Consider the following 23,854-nt stretch of genomic DNA (forward strand, 5'->3'; position numbering starts at 1 on the left):
TGTAAAGCGCTGTGCTGACCACTATGTTACTGTGTACCCCGGTCACTGGCACTGTAAAGTGTTGTGCTGACCACTACGCTGCTGTGAACCCTGGTCACTGGCCCTGTAAAGCACCGTGCTGACCCCTACGTTACTGTGGACCCCAGGTCACTGGTACTGTAAAGTGTTGTGCTGACCACTATGTTACTGTGAACCCCGGGTCACTGGCACTGTAAAGTGTGCTGACCACGTTACTGTGAACCCCGGGTCACTGGCACTGTAAAGTGTGCTGACCATGTTACTGTGAACCCCGGGTCACTGGCACTGTAAAGCGTTGTGCTGACCACTACGTTACTGTGAACCCCAGTCACTGGTACTGTAAAGTGTTGTGCTGACCACTACGTTACTGTGAACCCCGGGTCACTGGTACTGTAAAGCGCCGCGCTGACCACTACACTACTGTGTACCCCGGTCACTGGCACTGTAAACTGTTGTGCTCACCACTACGCTACCGTGTACCCCGGTCACTGGCACTGTAAAGTGTGCTGACCACGTTACTGTCTACCCCGGTCACTGGCACTGTAAACTGTTGTGCTCACCACTACGCTACTGTGTACCCCGGTCACTGGCACTGTAAAGTGTTGTGCTCACCACTACGCTACTGTGTACCCCGGTCACTGGCACTGTAAAGTGTTGTGCTGACCACGTTACTGTGAACTCCGGTCACTGGCACTGTAAAGTGTTGTGCTCACCACTACGCTACTGTGTACCCCGGTCACTGGCACTGTAAAGTGTTGTGCTGACCACTACGTTACTGTGAACCCCGGGTCACTGGCACTGTAAAGTGTGCCGACCACTACGTTACTGTGAACCCCAGGTCACTGGCACTGTAAAGTGTGCTGACCACTACGTTACTGTGTACCCCGGGTCACTGGCACTGTAAAGTGTTGTGCTGACCACTACGTTACTGTGTATCCCTGTCACTGGCACTGTAAAGTGTTGTGCTGACCACTACGTTACTGTGAACCCCGGGTCACTGGCACTGTAAAGTGTTGTGCTGACCACTACGTTACTGTGAACCCCGGGTCACTGGCACTGTAAAGTGTTGTGCTGACCACTACGCTACTGTGTACCCCAAGTTGACAATGAATAACTAGTCTAAGTGCAAGCTCAAACAGCTTCCTCAGTGTTCCAGTTATGCTGAAGGATGAATGGGCAGGTCTTACTCTACAAGTTCTGTAAATTTTTGAATATAGCTTTGGAGGCATAGTCGCAAATACAGAAAACAGATGCAATATATTTACAAAAATCATGCTGCACTTTCCCTAAAGTTGTGATCAAAATAAGAGCAGCAATGATAAAGCGAGGTTCCACGTGACAGGGTAGAGTTTGGGAATGTAATAGAAGAATATGGGATGGATTGTTTAATAACTAGATCATCATAAATGGAGAAAAAATAGCCTTGGAGCCTTGTTACTTTGCAGGCTATTATATAAGAAGCAATGTAAGCATCAATTTGTATTCAAAGGGACTGGAATTCAAATATCCAAATTGAAAAAGAGATGCTGGTAAAATGATGTGAGCACAGTATCAACAGGAAAAAAGAGAAACCGCATCCATTCTCTGTGGAAAACTGTATCTATGATTTCAAGGTTGAGAACTTATGGTAAAACAAGAAATGAACTGGCAGATTTTCACCTTAAGAAATATGTATTTCACATACAAATGAATTCAACTTACTTGGAGAACATAATGCTGACTTACATTATCAGAGAAAATCTTAGAATAGAAATCTATTTCTCTAAACCGGACATATAAGGGTTAGACAATGTAAAATGGCAGTTTCACCACACAGCAAATATTACATATATTATGTAGTCCCTCAAAAGAAGTCATCAAATAAATTTTGTATTGAATTTAAGTTTAATCTTCTGTAGCATAAATGAGGCATCAACATGAGCTGAGATTGAAAAGGTGTGTTTCTTATTGCTCAAGAAATATAGCCATAGGATCTTCAGGTCTCTGGCGTTTCATTCTGTACGCCTCCATTTCTTCCTCTGTGGGCTCTTTTGTTTCATATCTGCTATTGTAACTTCGTTTGCGTTCATCCATTTGCAAAATGTGTTCAACCTGCTTCAAACGAGCTTCTTCAGCTAGCAGGGCCTAAGTAAGGGAAAAGAAGTATGTTATCTTCCATTGTTAAACCTGGAAGTTTAACATTTGGTTCCCAAAATTTGTCACAAAATTATTGAAAACTGTGATCTAGGGTAAGTGTATAAATACAAGTGTGAACATAAATTAGGTATGAACTTTGGCTGAACATACATTGCTTGATTTTGTTTTAAATTTTCAATTTCCATGATATATTTAGCAACAAATATCTTTAAAATGACTTAAAAGATTAAAGGGCTAAAAATGTCATAACTGTTTATTCATTTGAACTAGAATTATTCACATGCATCAATTGATTTATCAAAAACTAGGAATTACAGAAGTTAGGCAAAGGAAATGCTAGTCAAACCACACAGGTCAAAATTTCCAAGAGATATGCAACTTCAGGAGAAACAGCAGGCATACGCTCTGCATTTTACATTTTATATAAATAACTTCAATGAAGACACTGAAGGCACAGTTGCTAAATTTGTTGATAGGTAGAAAGTAAGTTGTGATGAACATGAAGCAAAAAAAAAAGAGATAGACAAATAAAATCGGTTTAGAAACAGCAAGCAATACAAGAAAATGTGAAATCGTCCATAATGGGAGGAAAGGTTTGAAATTTTTTTTTCAAATTGAGAAAATTTGGTGTGCTCTGAATGCAGGGGGATCTGGGAGTCTGGATAAATGATTCATAAAACAGTACTCAGGTACAGCAAGTGATTAGATAACTAACAAAATGTTGTTGCTAGGGGAACTAATTGCAAAAGTAGAGAGGTTATGCCTCAATTATATACAGCATATTGGAAGGACTCCACTAGAGTACTGTGGACTCCATTGGTTTTCTTACTTAAAATAGAATATTAATGCACAGGAACCAGATTTTAAAAAAGTGAGCTGATACTGACTTTCAGAGGTTGCCTTATGAGAAAAATTGGTCACACTAGGTATGTACCTGTTTAAGTTTAAAGATTGAGGGATGACATGCTTAAAATATATAAGTGGCAATTTTTTCCTCTCAGAGGGGCATGAATCTGATGAACTCTTTGTCTAAAAAGTTGATGGAAGCACCAGTGACTATTTTTAAGATAGAGATAAATAGATTTGTGATGAGCAAGGGAGGCGAAAGGTTACTATGGATAGAGAGTAACAATCAGATCAATCACGATCTTCTTAACTGGCCAAGCAGGCTCGAGGGGACGAGCAGACTGCTTCTACTTTTGGTTAGCAAGGTTGTTAGTAAAGTGCAACATACCTTGTTCAGTTTATCTTTCTTTTTTGCATCTTCATCTTCACTATCTGAGCCATGACTTTTCTTGTGCTTCTTCTTTTTCTTCTTCTTTTCTGCTTTAAGCTTTTCTTTATGTATCTACAAAAACAGCAAGCTTTCAATGTGCTGTCACAATAATTTATACAGGCAAGACCTGTACTTACTGAACATCCCTAATTAGTGTAAAGTACTTTTTTAAGGTTATGCATAGGTTATTTAAACATTTCAAAGACCGTGTCCTAGATCTTGCACACCAACTCCAGCAACTTAGCTCTTCACAGGGAAACTAAGGAGAAAATGTGAAGAATTGAATATCAAACTTTATTAGGCTATGATATGCCATACTAGGTCAACAAGTTGAAATTGCAGATCACCTCAACGAAGCAACACCATTGGCCATGCAACACTCCACTTTGTAGTTCTCTGACAGAATCCTAAAAATATGAACCAATAAAATTCTATTTCAAATGCTGTAATTCTGCAACCTGGTCCTGGAAATGTATTGTTAGATTTGTTTCTACACAATACCTAGATCCTAATACTTCAATTATGAACCAGTAGAAATATCACGAGAAGGCCCTCTGTCTTGTCACTCAATTCCTAATCCACTGCAGGACTTATACTGAACCTTTATTCTCTTCCTATTAGGTGGCATTCCATCATCAATCACTTACTGAGCGTTATGACAGATATCTGTTACAAACGTTAATGTCACATGGTTGAACAAGTCATCAATTTCATTCAAATAAGCAGAAACACAAATGGCACAGGACAAAAGCTTGCATAAGTTTTTATCCCCACTGTACATGTATATACTTTATATTTTATTGTCGCCAAACAATTGATACTAGAGCGTACAATCATCACAGCGATATTTGATTCTGCGCTTCCTGCTCCCTGGATTACAAATCGATAGTAAATATTAAAAATTTAAATTATAAATCATAAATAGAAAATATAAAAATGGAAAGTAAGGTAGTGCAAAAAAAACCGAGTGGCAGGTCCGGATATTTGGAGGGTACGGCCCAGATCCCAGTCAGGATCGTTCAGCAGTCTTATCACAGTTGGAAAGAAGCTGTTCCCAAATCTGGCCATACGAGTCTTCAAGCTCCTGAACCTCCTCCCGGAGGGAAGAGGGACGAAAAGTGTGTTGGCTAGGTGAGTCGTGTCCTTGATTATCCTGGTAGCATTGCTCCGACAGCGTGCGGTGTAAAGTGAGTCCAAGGACGGAAGATCGGTTTGTGTGATGTGCTGCTTGTGCTCACGATCTTCTGCAGCTTCTTCCGGTCTTGGACAGGACAACTTCCGTACCAGGTTGTGATGCACCCTAGAAGAATGCTTTCTATGGTGCATCTATAAAAATTAGTGAGGGTTTTAGGGGACAGGCCAAATTTCTTTAGTTTTCTCAGGAAGTAAAGGCGCTGGTGGGCCTTCTTGGCAGTGGACTCTGCTTGGTTGGACCAAGTCAGGTCACTTGTGATATTGACCCCAAGGAACTTAAAGCTTTTGACCTGTTCCACTTGCGTACCACCGATATAAATTGGGTTGTGCGGTCCGCTACTCCTTCTGAAGTCAACAACCAATTCCTTCGTCTTGCTGAGGTTGAGAGATAGGTTATTGTCTTCGCACCATGCCACCAGATTCTTAATTTCCTCTCTGTACTCAAACTCATCATTGCCCGAGATACGGCCTACAATTGTTGTGTCATCAGCAAACTTATATATTGAGTTTGATGGAAACTTGGCTGCACAATCATGGGTGTACAGTGAGTACAGCAGGGGGCTGAGTACACAGCCTGGTGGGGCACCGGTGCTCAGAGTGATTGTAGAGGAGAGCTTGTCCCCTATTTTTACAGCCTGGGTCCTGTCTGGGAGGAAATTGAAGATCCAGCTGCAGATCTGAGTGCTAAGGCCCAGGTTCCGGAGCTTAGGAATCAGTTTAGGAACCTGTCATAAGGGGGTTTCGACTTTTATGTTACTGCGGAGGCTAATTAAAATGGCGTCTTTGTTATGTTAATCTGGGGAATGTGGCTTTGTTGTGTTAAACGCTGAGAAAGTTTGCGCTAGCAGCTTGTTTTTGCTTTAGAGTGTATTTGTTAAAATTTACTGGGTGCGCTGGCTGATGATTGATGTTGTGATTGATTCGGGCGGCGACTGACCCTGTGGGGAGTGTTGAAGCAGGTGCTGGGCTGGATTTTCCCTAGACATACACGAGCCAATATAACGGAACGTTACAAGTGGGGGCTACCGTCCTGGATTTGGATTTTCGGTAAAGTTGTACTAGTCATCGCGTTAAGTGGTGTGAAGATGGATCGAGGTAAGATTGTAACTTGGTGTGAATGGGAGGAGGTACCGGTGAATCATGCGTGTGTGTTAAGCGGGGTCGATTATCGCATTCCGGCAGATGTACTGGTGCGAGGGTTGAGTCTGATTAAAGGTATCGGGCAGGTAGAACTTGTAGCTAGAAGGGGTGGGAAAGAACTGGAGTCCAGCTGGATGTTGGTGCGGACGAGTGCCGACGTCATGACGTTGGAACTACCAGCGACAGTCCACGTCCAGGGAGAGGCAGGGCCGTGGGGTCTCCACACCCTCCCGGAGGACACAAGTGAGGAGGTGCCAGAGGAGGAGCTAGATGAGGCCCCAGGGGAGGTGTCAGTAGCAAGGGGTGGAGGTGTGGAGTGGGAAGGTTTGGCCAGACCCCGTCCCCATGGACGTGCTGAGACTTCCGAGTTAGCGGCTGCCATTACCTCCCTGGTGAGAAGGGTTGAGGGGCCCCGCCCGAAGCTGAGAATTTTCTCGGGAGCCAGGCCCACCCTGGAAGGAGAGGATGAATATGAGACCTGGGTTGAGGATACATCCCAGTTGTTAGAAGTGTGGCCAGTTTCGGATGAGGAAAAGAGACAGTGATTGGTGGAAAGCTTAAGGGGCAGGGCGGCTCGGGTGGTCCGCGATCTGAGAGCGGCACGCCCCTTGGCTTCCCTATCGGAGTGTTTGGACGCTTTGGAGGAAGTGTTTGGACTGTCAGGAGATCCCTGGTGGCATTTAGCGGAGTTTCAACGGATGGGGCAGAGAAGAGGGGAAAAGCTCTCCGACTATGCTTTCAGGCTGGAAGGAAAGCTTACGGGGTTGCTGCGACGAGGGGTAGTGAAGGAGGACGAAGTGGCGAAGTTAAGGATGAGCCAGATATGTAGCGGTTCCCGCGAGGATGACAGAGTGGCTTGGAGTGTACGGCAGTCATTTAAGTGGGGCCCCCTCCCATCATTTGGACAGCTGATCCGAGAGGTACGGGCCGAGGAGTGTGCTTCGGGCTGACCAGGGGGCTCGGACCCCCAGGGACGGTCTTCAGCGGTTCAGGAGGTGGTAGCCGGGGTGAGATCAGAGAAATCCAAGGGGTCCCCGGGAGGGCGTATCGGGAGGAGAGAGGGAGCGGGTAGCGGGTGCTATAACTGTGGGAGAGAGGGGCATTTCCAGCGGGAATGTGAGTGGCCGGGGGCGTGCTACAGCTGTGGGGAAGCGGGCCACTTGCAGACGGATTGTGAGAGACGAGATGGCGCCGAGGGGGGAGGGCCCCCGGGCCACCAAGAAGGAAGAGGTGTCGTGAAACTTAGGAGAGGCTCAGTGAGGGAATGGACTGGAGTCTCGGGAGGAACACGTTCCCAGAAAACAGCTATGGAACCCCAGAAAGAACAAGCCCACGTGGATGACTGGTGGGACCCCGTTCCAGCGTGTCCCTACGGATAGAGGGAATCTTTGCAAAAGCTATCCTTGACACCCGGTCGCAGGTTACCTTACCGTACCGGTTGTTCTACAACAAATATCTGAAGCATTTGCCAGTAACTCCGTTTAATGCATTGGAGATTTGGGGCATAAGTGATGGTGATTACCCGTACAATGGGTACTTGTCAGTGAGATTGGAATTTTCGGAGGGAGGTGTGGGAGTGTCGGAAGCCTTTGAGACACTGGTGTTGGTCTGTCCGGACCTGGTAGAAACCGGTGGTGCTGCCCTGCTGGTGGGGACTAACTCCCCTCTGGTGCGACGGCTCTTGGGAGCCTGTAAGAAGAAGGTGGGAGAGTGAGACAGAGGATGGACGAGGTGCTGTGAGACCGCTAACGGGGTTGGACCCCGAGGAGGGCGTTCGGTGAGGAGACGGAGACGGACTCGTGTGGAGCGTCTGGTCGACCACCGTTGCTGGTCCCAGGCGGCCGGTCGAGGTGGTCTGAGGGGGGTCACAAGGTGAAGGTCGTCCTTGAGCTCCAACGGTTTTTGTGCACGAAGAGATTGAACTTTGATAAGTGTGGCGCCTTTTATTCTCCTTTCATATTTTATTCTCTTTTAATTATATAGTTCCAGTAATATCTATAAACTGTATATCATTTAATTGCATCTGGTGTATTGTCTGTTATTTGGGTGGGGTGGGGTACCTCACACAGCATCCACACAAACGAATTACCCAGTTTGCCGGGGCCGAGGGCCGTTTCGCTAGACGACAGCGAGCCGAGCGAACCTGAGGGTGGCTGGGGGGGGGGCTACATTTGGAATGATGGTATTAAAGGCAGAGCTGTAGTGAATGAAAAGGAGCCTTACGTATGCGTCTTTATTCTCCAGGTGTTCTAAGGAGGAATGTAGGGCCAGAGAGATGGCATCTGCTGTTGACCTGTGGCTCCGGTAGGCGAATTGCAAAGCATCGAGGTTGACTGGTAGGCTGCGGTTGATGTGTGCCATAACCAATCTCTCGAAGCACTTCATAGAAATTGATGTCAGAGCCACAGGTCGATAGTCATTCAGGCATGCCACCTTGCTCTTCTTCGGCACTGGGATTATCGTTGCCTTCTTAAAACACGAAGAGATCTTAGACTGAAGCAAGGAGCAGTTGAAGATGTCAGCAAACACTCCAGCTAGCTCGCTTGCACAGGCCCGGAGAACCCGTCCCGGAACACCACCTGGGCCCGTCGCCTTCCTTGGATTTAAGTTCAGAAGGGCCCTTCTAACGTCCTCCTCGGCGACGATGAATCTCAATGCCACCAGGTCCGGTTCATCCGGAGGGAGCCGGACGCTCCTCTTCTTTTCGAATCTTGCGTAGAATAGGTTAAGTTTGTCAGGAAGAGAAGCGCCACAGTTATTGATATTTCCAGTCTTTTCTTTGCACCCAGTGATCTCATTTAGACCCTGCCATGGTCTACTGGCATCCCTCTGGTTAGCCTGGGCTTCCAACTTGGATCGTTATTGCTTCTTGGCACCCTTAATGGCTTTCCGGAGTTCACGCCTGGATTCCGTGTAGCGACTGGTATCCCCGGACCTAAACGCCGCAGCTCTAGCCTTTAAAAGGGACATGACCTCATAATTCATCCAAGGTTTCCAGTTAGGGAATATCCGGATCGTCTTGCAAGACACACAGATCTCCGTGCATTTTCCATCATGTATATCCCAACATTTTGCTGCTATTTTACAATGAATAGTCCTGATTTGGCAGATAATTAATTAATTAGTATTTAATATACACAGAATCCCTTGCACAGAACCATTGGATCCAAATAAATACCTGTACACACCTCAATATCCGCTACAACATTCTCGTTACTCTAACAAAGAAATCTATAGAAGTTGCCACCAAGATTTCGCAGTTCTCAAGATCAGCAATTCAAAGACTGTTATTTCCAAGTCATTGTTTAATTGTTTCATATGCTGTTATAATGTTCCATTATATTTGTACAGAATGATACTTGCCTCAACTAAACTTTTTGGTATACTCTCAGATACTTCCTGGTTAGAATCTGGAATTTCAGGAAGGCAGTTCACGTCATCCTCCTCCTACAAGGAGAAAGTAAAGAACAGTATAGCTTAGAGAGCAATTGGACATTGCTTATTCCATGTAAAACTTGTTGGTAGCTAAAACTGATGTTGATGGAACAACACTGCAGTTCACCAACATCTAAAACTTTTAAAAACAGATTAAAATTTCATGTGCAGATTTTTTCTGAGGAAAGCAGAAATAAAACTTTAGTTTTTATTTTCAAACAGTGCTCTTTTGAAAGTTTACTGTTTCAGTGTGTCTTCTGGTTTCTGCCCTTTGACCAATCTTCCAAGTGAGGGAAAACACAGAGAAGCCTCTTCAGTTTACTTCTGCTGCTGGTTTTATTGTGCAATCGCCCTTCACTGTAATCTCAATAGCAGGTTATTCATTAAATACTGGCAACTCCTGCGCACAAGGTGGGGGGGGGGAGTGGTGGGGAGGGTGGAGGGGATGCACTCCCAGAAAATAATTCTCCTGCTTCAAGATGAAAATAAAATAAACCTGGCACTATTTCATATCTTAGATTTTCCTGTTAGTGATTTGTGAATTCTTATCAAGCCAATTTACATCATCTGAACTGCTATAATGTGGGGGTGGGGAGGGTGTCTCCTGTCATCAACTTCACTCCTGACTCCTTTGTTAAGGCAGCAGCATGCACCCTCTACTGGCTGATCCATGTCCATGCTGAAATGTTTTTATAACTTAACTCACAGGAAATGGCAGTCCACCCCATAGACATGATACCAGGCAGTCATAACTACAGGCATGTTTTCCTGGATTCTGATGTGCTGTGGTATTCTAAATACCATGTTCAGTCAAATAATGATTTCAGGAACAGCAACTTTCACCTTGTTAAAGTAAACCATTTTGTGTACCAGTAAGTAGAATACAAGTGCCTCAACAATGCACGGTCGATGAAACCTTCAAACAGACAGGGTGACGATGACAAGTGTCAGATTGGACCTGCCCTGCACTTTGTCAAAACTGAACAGTTTTCCATTTTACTCGGTGGATTCCAATGTTATTTCCTGAAAAGTACAGGCTAAAACTAATACTGAATATTAAAACTCAAAATCTGTTAAGTGCCAGCACAAGGTGAAGGAAATAGCAAATGATATTAATGCAATAAAGCTAACCATAAAACCTTATAACATTTTAACCTCTAAATTATGCCCACTTACAATAACATAACAGGTTGTTCTGTAGAACTACAGTACTTACAACAATCTGCTTCCCCGCTTCGCCAGTACAGTAGGAAGTTTTGATAAATGAATGGCAGCATTTGTACCCCCATTTCCCCTCCTTCCAGTAGGATCCCCATACAGACTGTAAATAATAAAAGTGATAAACATTTAATCAGTACAATTTTAAAATCCTCTTTTTTTAGATAGATTGTTTTAGAGATGGCTGGCTTTCTAAGCAGCAACTATAGCCGAGTCCAACATTAAGAATCACTTCTATCTCATGCAACAAAGAAAAAGATTTTCAGAATATATCTGTAAAGACCAGAGACTCAGCTCAATAATTAATGATTACTGTCAGAAAAGGGCTGCTTTAACCAAGGATGTCTGAACCAATTCCAGGATTTCTGTAACAAGAGATTCTGCAGATCCTGGAAATCCAGGATAATACATGCAAGATGCTGGAGGAACTCAGCAGATCAAGCAACATCTACGGAAATAGATGAATAGTTGATGGTTTGGGCTAACACCTTCCTTCAGGACTGGAAAAGAAGGAGGAAGTGATCAGAATAAAAAGCTGGGAAGGAACACGAGGTAGAAGGTTATAGGAGAGGAGAGTACATCACGAGAGAAGGGGAAGGAGGAGGGACACCAGGTGATAGGCAGGTTAGGGGAAGAGGCAACAGACCAGAGTGGGGAATAGAAGAAGAGGGAAGAAGGAAGGGAAAAAAGGAGGAGTTGATGTTTATGCTGGTGACAGAATACAAGGTGTCATTCTTCCACCCTGAGTGTGGTCTCATCATGGTAGACCATGTCGGAATGGGAATGGGAAAAGGAATTAAAGTTGTTAGCCACCAGGAAATACCGCTTTTGGCATAATGAGCAGAGGTGCTCAATTAAGCAGCCCTCCCCCTCCCCCCAATTTACGTTGAGTCTCACCAATGTACAGGGGGTTGCATCCAAAGCACTAGACTCAATAGCCAACCAACAAATTCGCAGGTGAAGCGTTGCCTCACCTGGAAGGACTGTTTGGGGCCCTGAGTTGAGGTAAGGAAGCAGGTGTAGCATTTCTCTCACTTGCAGGGATACATGCCAGGAGGGACAAATGGACAAGAGAATCACAGAGGGAGCAATCCTTGCAGAAAATGGAGATGGGGGCGGTGGGAGATGTGAAGGTGTTTGGTGATAGGATCCCATTAAAGATGGCGGAAGTTGCAGAGACTGATGTGTTAGATGTGGAGGCTCATGGGATGGTAGGTGAGAACAAGAGGAACTGGGTGAGCGCAGATATCTGGGAAATGGAGGAGATCGGGGCGAGGGCACCATCAATGGTGGAGGAGGGGGAACCCCGTTCTTTGAAGAAGGAAAACATCTCTGATGTACTGGAAAGGAAAGCCTCATCCTGGGAACAGAGGTGGTGGAGATTAAGGTAACTGAGAAAGGGAATAGCATCTTTACAGGAGACAGGGTGGGAAGAGGTTTAGTCAAGATAGCCGTGGGAATCGGTAGGTTTATAAAAGATGTCAGTAGAGAGTTTGTCTCCAAAGATAGAGAAAGAGAAATTAAGTGGAGAGAGGTACCAGAAATGGACCAAGTGAATTTAAGGGCAGGGGGATGTTAGAGGCAAAGTTGATTAACTTGATGAGCTCAGCATGGGTGCCTGAAGCAGCATCAATCCAGTCGTCAATGTAGAGCATGAAGAGTTGGGGGACATTACCAGGGAAGGCTTGGAACTGTTACACATTGCCAAAGAAAAGGCATGCATAGCTGGGGTCCATGGCTACCCTTTGAATTTGGAAAAAGTGAGAGGAGTCGAAGGAGAAATTGTTGAGGGTGAGGACAAGATCTGCCAGATAGAGGAGGGTGGTGGTGGAGGAGGGGAACTGATTGGGCATTTCGCTGAGAAGGAAGCAGAGAGCTTTATGGCCTTCTTGAAGGGGGTATAGAAGTGTAGAGGGACTGGACATCCATGGTGATAATGAATTGAAAGTTTCTTAAGTGTTCGAGAGCACGTGAAGTGTCGCAGATGTAGGTGGGAAGGAACTGGATTTCTGTATTAAACTATTTTAGATGTGGAAATTTCAGAACATTTCACTTTGTGTGGTATTGTGCACTTGTAATTCTGCTGTAATTATTATGCTAACATCTCTTTCTCCTCGAACTAAAATAATTGTCATTTTGAGACTTTAATAAACAGATTAGATTTATTCTTCCTTCTGGAGTATTTGGACTCTTATTTAGATCTCTCTTATTTTCACAAAAGGTTTTTCATTCTCACTGATAATTTTAGTTTCATTTCAACATTTCAACTCCCTCTCCCCCACCCCTTGCTACAAAATAATACAATAATGTATGGCTATCATTTATCATGCTCTAAGGCTGGAGAGCAGCCAGAAGATTCGAGTCTGGCATTTGTGACTTGAAAAAATAACCAGGGGATTAGGAAATGCTGACCCATACAACACCGATTATGACTCACAGAACTAGATCAGACATGACAAAGTTATCATTTTTGCTTAGGAGTCCAAACTGATGGGGCCAGACATACCCCAAATGCAAAACTAGAGTGGTGGGGTGAAGAAGGGTACGAGAGCAAATGGGGGGGGGGTGAAAAGCAAAGAGAGGGCTACTGACAGACACTCTCAGGAGATGTCAAGGATTTTGTCTCAGGAAAATTTAATGCTATCCCAGATTATGCCCTCAAGAGCATGATAAAATCCAGAAGTGACACTACGCCAATCCAAAAGGACGAAATATTAATTCCAATTCCTCTTTGCCCTCTCATCCTTGTGTAAAACCATAGAAACAGTTTGGAACTCAGCTCAGAGCCTCTACCAGATCTCTGCAGAGTAACACAGTCAACCCTACTCCCTGTAGTTCAGCTAATTATTTTCCATAGTGTCTATCCCTCTCTCTCCTGTAAACCCTGATTGTCAAGGATAATATAAGCAGACTTGATGGGCCAAATAGCTTCATTCTGCTCCCATGTCTTATGGTCTAATCCTAAATCACAGCCTTTTTCACGGCCTACTTTCATTTTTTTCTCCATTATTTTATTCCATTATGACCCTTCACGAAGAGGAACAGGGGTCCAGTCAACATTAATATCTCAGCCAACACCTAAAAGCAACATATTTCATTGAACCCTGCTGTTTAAATTATATTTCCCCAAGATAAAACACTGGTCAAGTTAACGAAAAATCCAAAACAAAAGCCAGTTCCTGTTTTTAAAATATCTACTGCAAAGTGGTTTTAATCATTACATTTTTACGAAGTACAGAATCCATGGAAATATTTTTAAGTAAACAGGAGACAGTACTAGATAATGGTTGGTGATTGTGTCAAGAGGATGGTTCAACGCGGATCTGAGAAATCAGATGGGATGAGGAAGGAGTAGAGAGCTGTTGGATTCTTAGTGAAAAGTAAATTCCATTACATAACCATGCCAAGTCCCTGAAGAGAAAATTGTAACAAAAACAGTTCATCAAACACTTCTGGAGATCAAAGGCATTGCAGTTCTAACATCAAGACTCAATTACTCACTTTGTGGTTACCGATCAGGACATCCTCCTCATACTTGGACTTTACAACCGCTTTCTCTTGACCCTTCAAGACAGCACCATGCCTTGAATACTCTACATAATCCTCTGTTTGAGCTAGCAACAGCTCCCGTGGTGGGACATTCAGGTGTTCCTGGCCTCCATACTGTAATGATAAGTAATTACAATTTAAAAACAATTTCTGGATTACTATGATAGTCATTACAGAAAGTAGTTTATAAAAAGTATTCAGATCATCATTTTAGTTACTCCTGTGCACTTCATAATCCATTATAAGCTACAGGCCGAACTTGTTTACCAAATTCTGAACAGAATTTTATCCACTCGCTTGGAGTAAAAAGATTGGGTCTCGACCAGAGTTCACTGCAACAATAATTATTCCTAATTTTGTAAATCAGGTTATAATAAGGGACAAAGAATATAGTTTTTGCATAATTTATTCACACTTCTAGGTATGGTTTAATGCCATAACTAACAGTGATGCACTAACTGACTACAAGATCAAGGCTTCAGACTGGCTTTCCAATCTTTACCCTCGTTGTATCAAGTAAAGCCAGAAAAGGAAACCCAAATGAGGAAATACTGTGCAGATAAAAAAGTTAAACACAAATGAAAATCAAAAGTTCTCCAGTAAAATAGTAAAATAGGATGAAAACTGCTCAGCCCAGATATTGATAATACAACTTAAGTGAAGCTATATAATCAAAATATAATTCATACCTTCTCCAAAATGCTTCCTTTTTGTTGTTTCTCAAACTCTTCTTTCTTAACTTTGAAGGACTGATGAAGGACTTCAAGCTTTGTAGGATCAGCTTGGAGGTGAACCTCTGAACCTTTCTCATACGCCTCCCAGGCAAACACTGTTGAAAAGAACATGTGGTGATAGATAGCAAAACTCCAAACTGAAAACAAAAGCTTAGGAAACTTTTAAATTATTAGATAGCTTACATTGTGTCTGGGCCATTCTGACCGTGTCACCTGTGTAACGCACAAAATTGTCTCCTGCATACCCAACTCTAGAATAAAAAGATGCAAAAGAATTATGCACAATGTTCTGTAAACATTGTCATCACATGCCATGATGAATTTAACTCATTATGCACCTTTCACAATACTAAAGCACAACCAAAACTTTTCCCAGCCTATGAGTTATTTTTGAACTGTGTGGAAGAAAATAAAATTCTGTTGTCAAGCTTGACTAGCTAAGTATTGCCCAAGATTTGGGTCAAGAGGGTGACAGGATAAGACACAGACTCTGTCTTGCTTGTGCTAGCTAGATTATGCCAGTAATAAGGTATTGCTAACCTTTGTCCGACTCTGGCTAATAGAGGAACTGAATGTGGACATGCAGATTTAATTTTGTGTACTGCACAGAAGCATCCGTAAACCGGCTGATACCTAACAGGTGCTCCTTGAAATCGCTGACCAAGTATGTTTAGCTGTTGCCTATTGCCCAAAATTTACTATATAAATTTAAGGTGTAACCTGACATTGGTAGAGTCTTGAAATCGCTCTGTGATGACGTATTAAAGGGTTAACTGTATACCGAGGTCGCTGTCTTTATTTCTGTTTGATAACAGGGTAAATTCTCTTACAGTAAATTGGCAATGAAATTCTTCAACAACTTTTACTGTTGACTTTATGTTCTCTGCAAGCTTACTCTCATACTCTATTTACTCTTCTTGATCAATCCTCTGTCCTCATTTTGGGAATTCTAAATCACTCCCTGCTATCCTGTTATACTGGCACAATACATTGTATCAGCTTATGTAGAAAAAATCTGATATGGATAAACATTGCAATAAATATCCCCTGATCAAACTGTGGTAATCATTCAAGTGAGTGCTCATCACCAATAGCTTACTCATCTGGATTTCTGCCAGTGTTCGAATACGGATTCTCTCTCATGGCTCTTGTTTTCGGATCGTAGTACGCTGAATTTGGATCCAAGTTTCTGAGATACTACCAAGTACAAAAACATAGTTACCAGCACAGAAACACAATTAAATTTAAATTGAGCATTCGTTTTTTTATAGCTGAAGTATTATCCACAGTGTGTACAGAGTCACAACCTTCACCTCTCATTCAGATTTAATTTCTCAGACTTCGCTATTTTGTTGATATCCTTAGTTTGGCTTTTTACAAAATAAGAATGGCAAATACATTTTTGTAGGTGTTTCTCGACACAACAACACAACAAAACTTAAGCACTCATGCATGAAATATAGTTTTCTTGAGACGTACAAATCCTTGACTCAATAAGTATGGTTTTGGCGTGGTGCGGATCAATCAAGGTCTGGCAGTGGAGTTCTAATCGGTCTGTCTCTGCACTTGAGAGGATGGACAAAGTGAAAAGTGAAAGGAAACCCCATTCTTGATTTAACTTGGAGTGCCAAAAACATACGCTGTTTCTAAGATATGTTCTACAAATACTGATGATGAGAGACTTGTATCTGTAGAGCTCAAAATAACACATGGAAGCACATTTTTCTGTATAGATTAGAAAATGTAAATAATAAAAAGAACTTAATCAGCTTGGCTGGGACCTTATCGTCACAGAAATCAGAATGAGCTCTAAAAGATAATTTACATTTGAAATTAACAAAGGCTTTTTACAGAATTATACAGAACATTACTTTAAATAATGAAATACTACAGGAATGCAAGTAAATCTGGGTAATTTTTCAGCAGCTACTGAAAGCAGGCTGAGAAACATCAGTTGCTTAAATCAGAAGGCACACACAGCAAGCCGGGTTTGCTTACTGTGGAATGTGATCCAAAAGGGAAAAAACGTGGGCTCTGAAAACATTTTCGTGGCTGGTGCACTATCAAATTAATAACATGATACAGAGAAGTTTTGAAGCCCATGCAAAAGGGACATGAAATTTATCTTTATAAAATAAAAATGTCTCAGTCTGTAGATTGACAACATTAAAAGTTGCAGTCATTTTATTTCAGGCCTCAATATCAGAAAATGATACTGTTCAGCAGAGGGGTCTAAATGAAGATCAGAAATGACTATGCTTAAACCTAAACACTTGCACTGTATATTCTTACTTTTGCAATGTCCTCACGGATGCGGAGATTTCTAACTGTAATTCTTCTCTTGGAGTCGAAGTTCTGCCCAGGCATATCAATATCATCAGCATACTTATCTTCATCCTCATCTTCACTGTTGTCCTTTTCCTGAAAAAATATTACGAAGTTCGATGATATACGCCCAGATCTTCATAAAAAAGCAACAAATTTCAGTAGTGACCCATCATATTATAAACCCATTTACTTGTAATTGTTCTTGTCAGGTCCCAAATAATTAAAAAAAAACAGTACCACCCTTTTTGCTCTATCACTGGTACAATGAATCATACATGATGAATAAATCAGACTTTAACAGTCTACTAACTAACTTAATAATTAAATATAAATTTGTTTAACTTTGTTTTTATCTAACTAGTATTACTTGTGTATTATTTTCAGATGGTTGCAAGAACAAATGGAAAACAATGGAATGCAGAATAGTAAGATTTTAAGTGAAAGGCACTCAGAAGTAAGAGTGTTTTAATTGGGTTGGCTGGAGGAAAGACTCAAGCTTAACCTCCTGATCAGCATCCAGTGGTGAAGGATATACAAGTTGAGGACTGCACTAGGGCACTACAGATCAATTTCACAGCTGAGACGAGCTCTTTAGTGTTATGGGTCCTAAAAGAATGGCACCTTAGCTCTGTGGAACAAGACTGAAAGACAAATCAGGAATGCAAACTGAAGAAAGTGGAAAATAGAAATTGGATAGGTCATCAATTCCAAGTGGAAACACTTAGCAGATTGTTCCAAATCAAACACAAAAGATTTATCAGAATCTTTTTTCCATTTAATTAAAACGCATACCCCTGAATTATGATCTTCTTCTCCCTGCTGAGATCGTGAAGAACTCTACAGTAACACAAGAAATATAGATCAACTACACAGCACAATTGCACAACAGTAACTATAGATTTGTATCCATTCTGTTGCTTTAACAGCAATCATTTGCTGTTTATTCCAAGAAGCAATAACAAACATCCACATATTTCTTGTTCAAATGCTGTTTTGTCACCTTTTTTTAAACTAAAAAATGCCTTCCATTTGGTCATAGGTATTTTGTCACAAGTGAATTTCACACACTGTGTATGTACTAAGCAAGCACCAAAGTTCAGTTTTGATGAAAGGTCATTGATCCAAAACATTTTTTCACTTTGCTAATGCTATTTGGCCTATGAAGCATTTTATTGTAGAAGATTTGTTATCTAGAAATTTTTATTTGAACCATATGCAATAGCTTAAAGTGCCAAGTATTTCCATCATCTGCAGTTTTATATCAGACTTTCATTTGGAGTTTATGTTCTTAATACCTTGATGACCTGAGAAGTAGCTGAAAACTTAGAGGTATAGCACTGAAACATTTGTCCTAGCCCACCTCAAGCAAAGTCCACCCCAATTCAAAAGCTAACTCTTTCCTTGGTATTGGTAGCAGCACTCCATGGATGTAAATCTATTTCTGTAACATCAACATATTTATCAAAACTGTTATATATGATCATGGTCATTTCCAGCAACAATTTCTACGAAGCTCGGCACAAGCATATAACATCACATCAAAGCATTAGATGAAGTGCTTCTGGGCTCTTATACTCACCACATAGTCTACCAACTTCCCAGACGCTAGCTCTTCCTGCAGTTTCTGAGCTTTAAGAGTCCGCTTGGCCTAAAATGATTGAACAAAATTTAAGCTGTGACCAGAAAAGAGTTCAAGTTCCCGACAGTTTGCACAAGGCATGCTGATTCTGTAGACACATTTTAAACTTACACAATTACTAAGGGAAAATCACATTTTCTTTAAACTTCAAAAGGCACTATACAAATTCAGCTTGTTACTGATGAACAAATCTTCACCCACTTTACTTTAATGCACACAAAAGCAATCTATGTACAGCTATATACATGATGATTAACCCCTTTTTGTGTTACTCGATAGTTCTGAATCATCTTCACTAAAATTTATTTTATTCACTAAAAAGTTCCAGACAATTACTAATACTTCAGTCAGCCAACATTAATCCACAAATGCACATCAAAAATCTTGTCCTCAACTTGTGTCTCTTATTTTTGAGGTGAAGTTCCAAAATCAAGTTAATATGCACTTGAAAAGAAAGAATTTATCAGTGATGATCAGTATGGCTTTGTTAGGAGGAGACTCTGTATCACCAAGCTAAATGATCTTTTTTTCCCCAAAGCAATACAAGAGTTGATTATTTACATGGACTTCAGAAAGCCCTTTGACTCTGACTCATATTGAAAACTGGTCCAAAAGGCTAGAGCCGTGTAATCCAAGACAATCTGGAATGTTGGACCCAGCACTGACTTAGGCAGAATTGTTGGCGAAAGGCTGACTTTGTCATTAGCAACATGCACCACTGGGAATGCTGTCAGGACCCTTTATTATAGCCCATTATACCTCAACTCAACTGTTATCTTTATAGCAGGGAAATCTCACCTATGTGCCTATAATACCAGTGTGATATCTTGCACTAAAAAATACTCATATCAGTTATTTCTCAAAGATCTCAAATTGTGTGTAGGTACAAAGATGTAGAAGCAACACAAATGTAACAGCAATACACCATGGGTGTTCTCTCAACTGCATTTCAACAGCTATTTAAATCCATAGGTACAAGTAATAGGACATGCATTTGGCTCCATCTACAGGTCACATAACAATACTTCAGGTTTTTATGCCTTTTTTTAAACCAGTCTCAATCTTCTCCTCCACCCCATGCAATTTGCTCCTCAACCTCTAAACTGAAGAGCTTTTTCTATGTCAGCATCATTGCCATGGATTTTTGCATTCAACGGGGAAAGAACTTGCCCAAGACCTTGTGGCCAAAGCAGGAAACAACCCTCTTTGTAAGGGGAAAAATAATCTGTTGCAATAGTGAAAGCATCAGAGTGTCTCGAAGTCAGATTACTCAGTAGAATGTTAAATTGCACTGGAGAAAAAACGGAAAATGAAATAAAGGACTAAGGAGTGACAGAGTAAAAAAGTGCAAGTTTTTACTTTGCACCTTTAAGCTTCCAAGTATGATTAAAGCCTGAAAGGCTAAGCCAACAATGTGCAACTACTATTTTTCAGTTCCAGTACAAGGCTTGAGGGAGTTCAGGTAGCTGCAACAGCAATTTCCTGGTTTTAACATTTAACTGCAAGTGTGAACACTGGAATGTTGCCTAGATATCCTTCCACACGGCTAATTACAAATTCAATAATGTATTCGATCACATACCAAGTCAACTTTTGAATACTCCTCCACAATCCTCATGTGTTCTTCTGAATCATAACCATTCCAACGATCACGCTTTCCATCATAGTCGAACGCAAGTGTTGGCTGCATGTGCTCATCTGGAGCAATGCCGATACCGGTAAACTTTGCTCCTACCTTTCTAGGTCTCTTTTCAAAAAATAAGGGTAACATCAGAGAGAATAGTACAGCACAGAATTTGAGCAAAGCAGCTACAAATATGTAGTGTTATTTCACCAAATATTTTCAAAAGTAGTATTTTACCTCTCTTAAAAAAACTTTCATTTCATACCTTCACAAATAGAAAATCAGCAGTGCAGAAAATTCTGTACATAGCATATGAGATATAGATGTAATTGGGAGGCAAACAATCCAGGGTTTAAAACAAATTCAGTAGCTAGCTAAACCGAGAATACACCTTGGACCTTATAATAAATAAGTCACAATTAGTATCAGTTACATTCTGTAGCAATTCCAATGTCACAGTTTTGAATTAGGCTGGCAATTAATCTTAAACAACACATTTATTCATTCTTAAAGGATACAGACATCACTTATTCATAATTGTTCTTAAGTTGTTGAACTGTGCTCTACTGGTGAGCATAACTACAATGTTCTTGTGTAGGGAGTTCCAGAAACTATGAATGAACCAGGAGAAACTAAAGGTGGTGATGTTACCATTCATTAGATCATCTTTGTTAACGGTTGGGGAATGCAGGCTTGCCATATGCATAATTGCAGTGCATTTTATATATGGTGGCACTGGAGCCACAATATGAATGTTTATACCGATGCCAAAGAACTGAACTGTTTTATCTGTAAAACAGTTCAGACATTCAAGTATCAGAGTGTAATCCACTACCTTCCCAATTCACTCCAAACCCATTCCCACTTCTACGTGCCACATCAGATGGTGAATTATCTAACGCAAGACTCTAAAACCAAAATAACCCACAGCAGCAAAATATAAAGAACTTGGGTTTATGTTTTGGTGCATTGGTGATGGGTTAGCTGAGGTAATGTAGAGTTACATACTCCACTAAAGTGAACAGAACCACTTCAGGGTATGCTTGGAAACTCAAGTTCAGGAAACTGGCCGATTATTTCTGGAACAGTACACCTCCGTAGAGACAGGATTTTGGAAATAATTTCTCATTCTGACGTCTCTGTCGTAAAGCAGTGCCATCAGAAAACCCCCAAGGAAGTCAATAATGTAAAAATGTAACCAAGCATCACTTACTTCCATGCAATCTTTTCTCACATGTGTTAATGCTCCACAATTTTCACATGCACCTCTTCTGTATTTGGTAACCAAGGAACCCTGAGTAAAAGAGCACACACTATCACTGTGTCTGGTCTCCTGAATTTAACTACCTTGGCTTTACAAATACCCATATTTAGCACCATAACAAATGAATTTTGTGTCACACTATTATCTTCACAGAAGAGATTCTCCCTTGATAATGTACAGAATAACGTACACAGCTCAAAAGAGACACAAAAATACTATGCCGTATCTCCGTAGTGCAAATTAGCAGTAATTCAAGAAAAAGTTTCAAATTTCCCATTGCTTCACCATAACCTAGTAGCACTCAAACTACACTAAACGAGATTTCTCTTTGGCAAGGCAGATTTTAACTTTAGGGACCACTTATAAAGTTAATTTAAAATTAGTCTAAATGATTTGTATGTTATGAAACCCTTCCAGAAACCTTCTCTGGGGTCAAATTTAATTGCTAAAGAAATCCATTTTTCTGGGGCTTTTAAACTAGAATTACATTCAATGGCATATTCAGTTTTAGATTACGCAGTCTACTTCTGTAACATGCTACTTTTTCGTTTTCTTTTTACAAGAGTATTCAACAAATTTTGTCTCCATCAAAAATGCTTGAAAATCTCTACAATTGTACTTATTCTCATTTTCTTTTAAAACAAGGAAATTAAAATCCCCACAAACAAGCAAATGTATACACGCTGCATACCTCCTGTACACCCTTCTTGTACCACTCTCCGATCGAACTGTATTTCCTTATTTTCTCAACTTGTGGCCTTTGATGCTTGAGAGTAGGTCTTTTGGAAGGATCAATATACCATGGAACCGATGATATATACTGAGGAATGTGTGGATTGATGTCTCTATTGGGTACAAGTGAAAACAAAAAATAATCAGGGGCCTACATTTTGTTTTGAAAAAGCACGGATGAAGAGTTTTTGCTAACCAAGGACAACATCCAAAATACCTCCAAAAAGAAAAATCTCAAATTATTCTGCATGGAACATCAGAAATGGAGTTGGTCAGGGTGATCTAATGAAGAAAGGAATGATTGTCAATCCCCAAGAACACTTAATTTACCTTATCATAGATTATTACACACCTACTAGCTGGTGAATCTGTTCCCTTCAGTTGGAATGCAGTATGGACTTCCACGGGAAACATCACTATATAACACTACATTTTACATTTAACCAGAGTAAGCTGCCATTTTACTTAAGAATCCAAGTGGTGACCGGAATGCAGATGGCACATCAAACGTGCCACCTCCATGATGCTGGTCAGTGTCTTGACCAGGTCAGAACACCATACCCCAGCAATACTTAGTGGCAAAAGACTAAAACCAACTAACAACTGGACACAACTAAATTAGATAAAAATGCAAGTAACATTAGAAGCTTTGAAGGATCTTTGTTGATAGGTACAGCTAACTTTCAAATTAACTACTTTTGGTTCCATAACTTCAATTTATAAATCTCAAAATATTTTTGATTTTTAAATAAGCTTGTGGAAAGTTATAAGTTCATAAGCAATATACTGAATGATTTACTCAATAATTCATAATTTTACTACAAATAGCATGCTCGCAGTTTTGGCAATTGTGTTTCAAACACATGCTATGTGTGAATATTAGTTAATGCGTTCTAATCCAATGTAAAAGCAGAAAATTAAACAGGGATGCTTTAGGCAAGACTATAAAAATAGAAAATGATGGTTAATCGAGGTGACAGAGGTTCTGGAAGATGTAGTTGGTTTGAGCCACCATTGTATAAGTGTTAGAGCCAACTACTTTAATATTACCAGATCTCAACAACTCCAATGTTCAGATGTTCCTTTCCAAATTCTTTAACATATCAGATCCACCTCATTCTCACAAAAACATGAACTATATTAGAAACATAGAAACAATGAAAACCTACAGCACAATACAGGCCCTTCAGCCCACAATGCTGTGCCGAACATGTACTTACTTTATAAATTACCTAGGGTTACCCATAGCCCTCTATTTTTCTAAGCTCTATGTACCTATCCAGGAGTCTCTTAAAAGACCCTATCATATCTGCCTCCACCACCGTCGCCACCAGCCCATTCCATGAACTCACCACTCTCTGCGTAAAAAACTTACCCCTGACATCTCCTCTGTACCTACTTCCAAGCACCTTAGAACTGTGCCCTCTCCTGTTAACCATTTCAGTCCTGGGAAAAAGCCCCTGACTATCCACACGATCAATGCCTCTCATCATCTTATACACCTCTATTAGGTCACCTCTTATCCTCCAAGGAGAAAAGGCCAAGTTCACTCAACCTATTCTCATAA

At 41.1% G+C, this 23,854-nt stretch overlaps 1 protein-coding gene across 1 annotated transcript in view; it reads right to left on the reverse strand.

Moving 5' to 3' along the window:
* Window positions 1-1,883: 1,883 nt before the first annotated feature.
* Window positions 1,884-23,854, reverse strand: part of slu7 (SLU7 homolog, splicing factor) — a 43,208-nt gene continuing 21,237 nt past the window's right edge. Inside the window, exons 3-16 of the mRNA XM_072263693.1 lie at window positions 22,247-22,400; window positions 21,505-21,585; window positions 20,250-20,414; window positions 18,608-18,676; window positions 17,821-17,865; window positions 16,993-17,121; window positions 15,800-15,897; window positions 14,884-14,951; window positions 14,656-14,795; window positions 13,919-14,080; window positions 10,416-10,520; window positions 9,128-9,211; window positions 3,389-3,502; window positions 1,884-2,142 (exon numbers count right to left, since the gene is read on the reverse strand). Of these exons, the coding sequence (XP_072119794.1) occupies window positions 1,963-2,142; window positions 3,389-3,502; window positions 9,128-9,211; window positions 10,416-10,520; window positions 13,919-14,080; window positions 14,656-14,795; window positions 14,884-14,951; window positions 15,800-15,897; window positions 16,993-17,121; window positions 17,821-17,865; window positions 18,608-18,676; window positions 20,250-20,414; window positions 21,505-21,585; window positions 22,247-22,400 (1,594 nt within the window). The 3' untranslated portion in view covers window positions 1,884-1,962. The remainder of the gene's footprint in view (window positions 2,143-3,388; window positions 3,503-9,127; window positions 9,212-10,415; window positions 10,521-13,918; window positions 14,081-14,655; window positions 14,796-14,883; window positions 14,952-15,799; window positions 15,898-16,992; window positions 17,122-17,820; window positions 17,866-18,607; window positions 18,677-20,249; window positions 20,415-21,504; window positions 21,586-22,246; window positions 22,401-23,854) is intronic.

This window comes from Mobula birostris, chromosome 7 (assembly GCF_030028105.1).
Source record: "Mobula birostris isolate sMobBir1 chromosome 7, sMobBir1.hap1, whole genome shotgun sequence".
NCBI lineage: Eukaryota > Metazoa > Chordata > Chondrichthyes > Myliobatiformes > Myliobatidae > Mobula > Mobula birostris.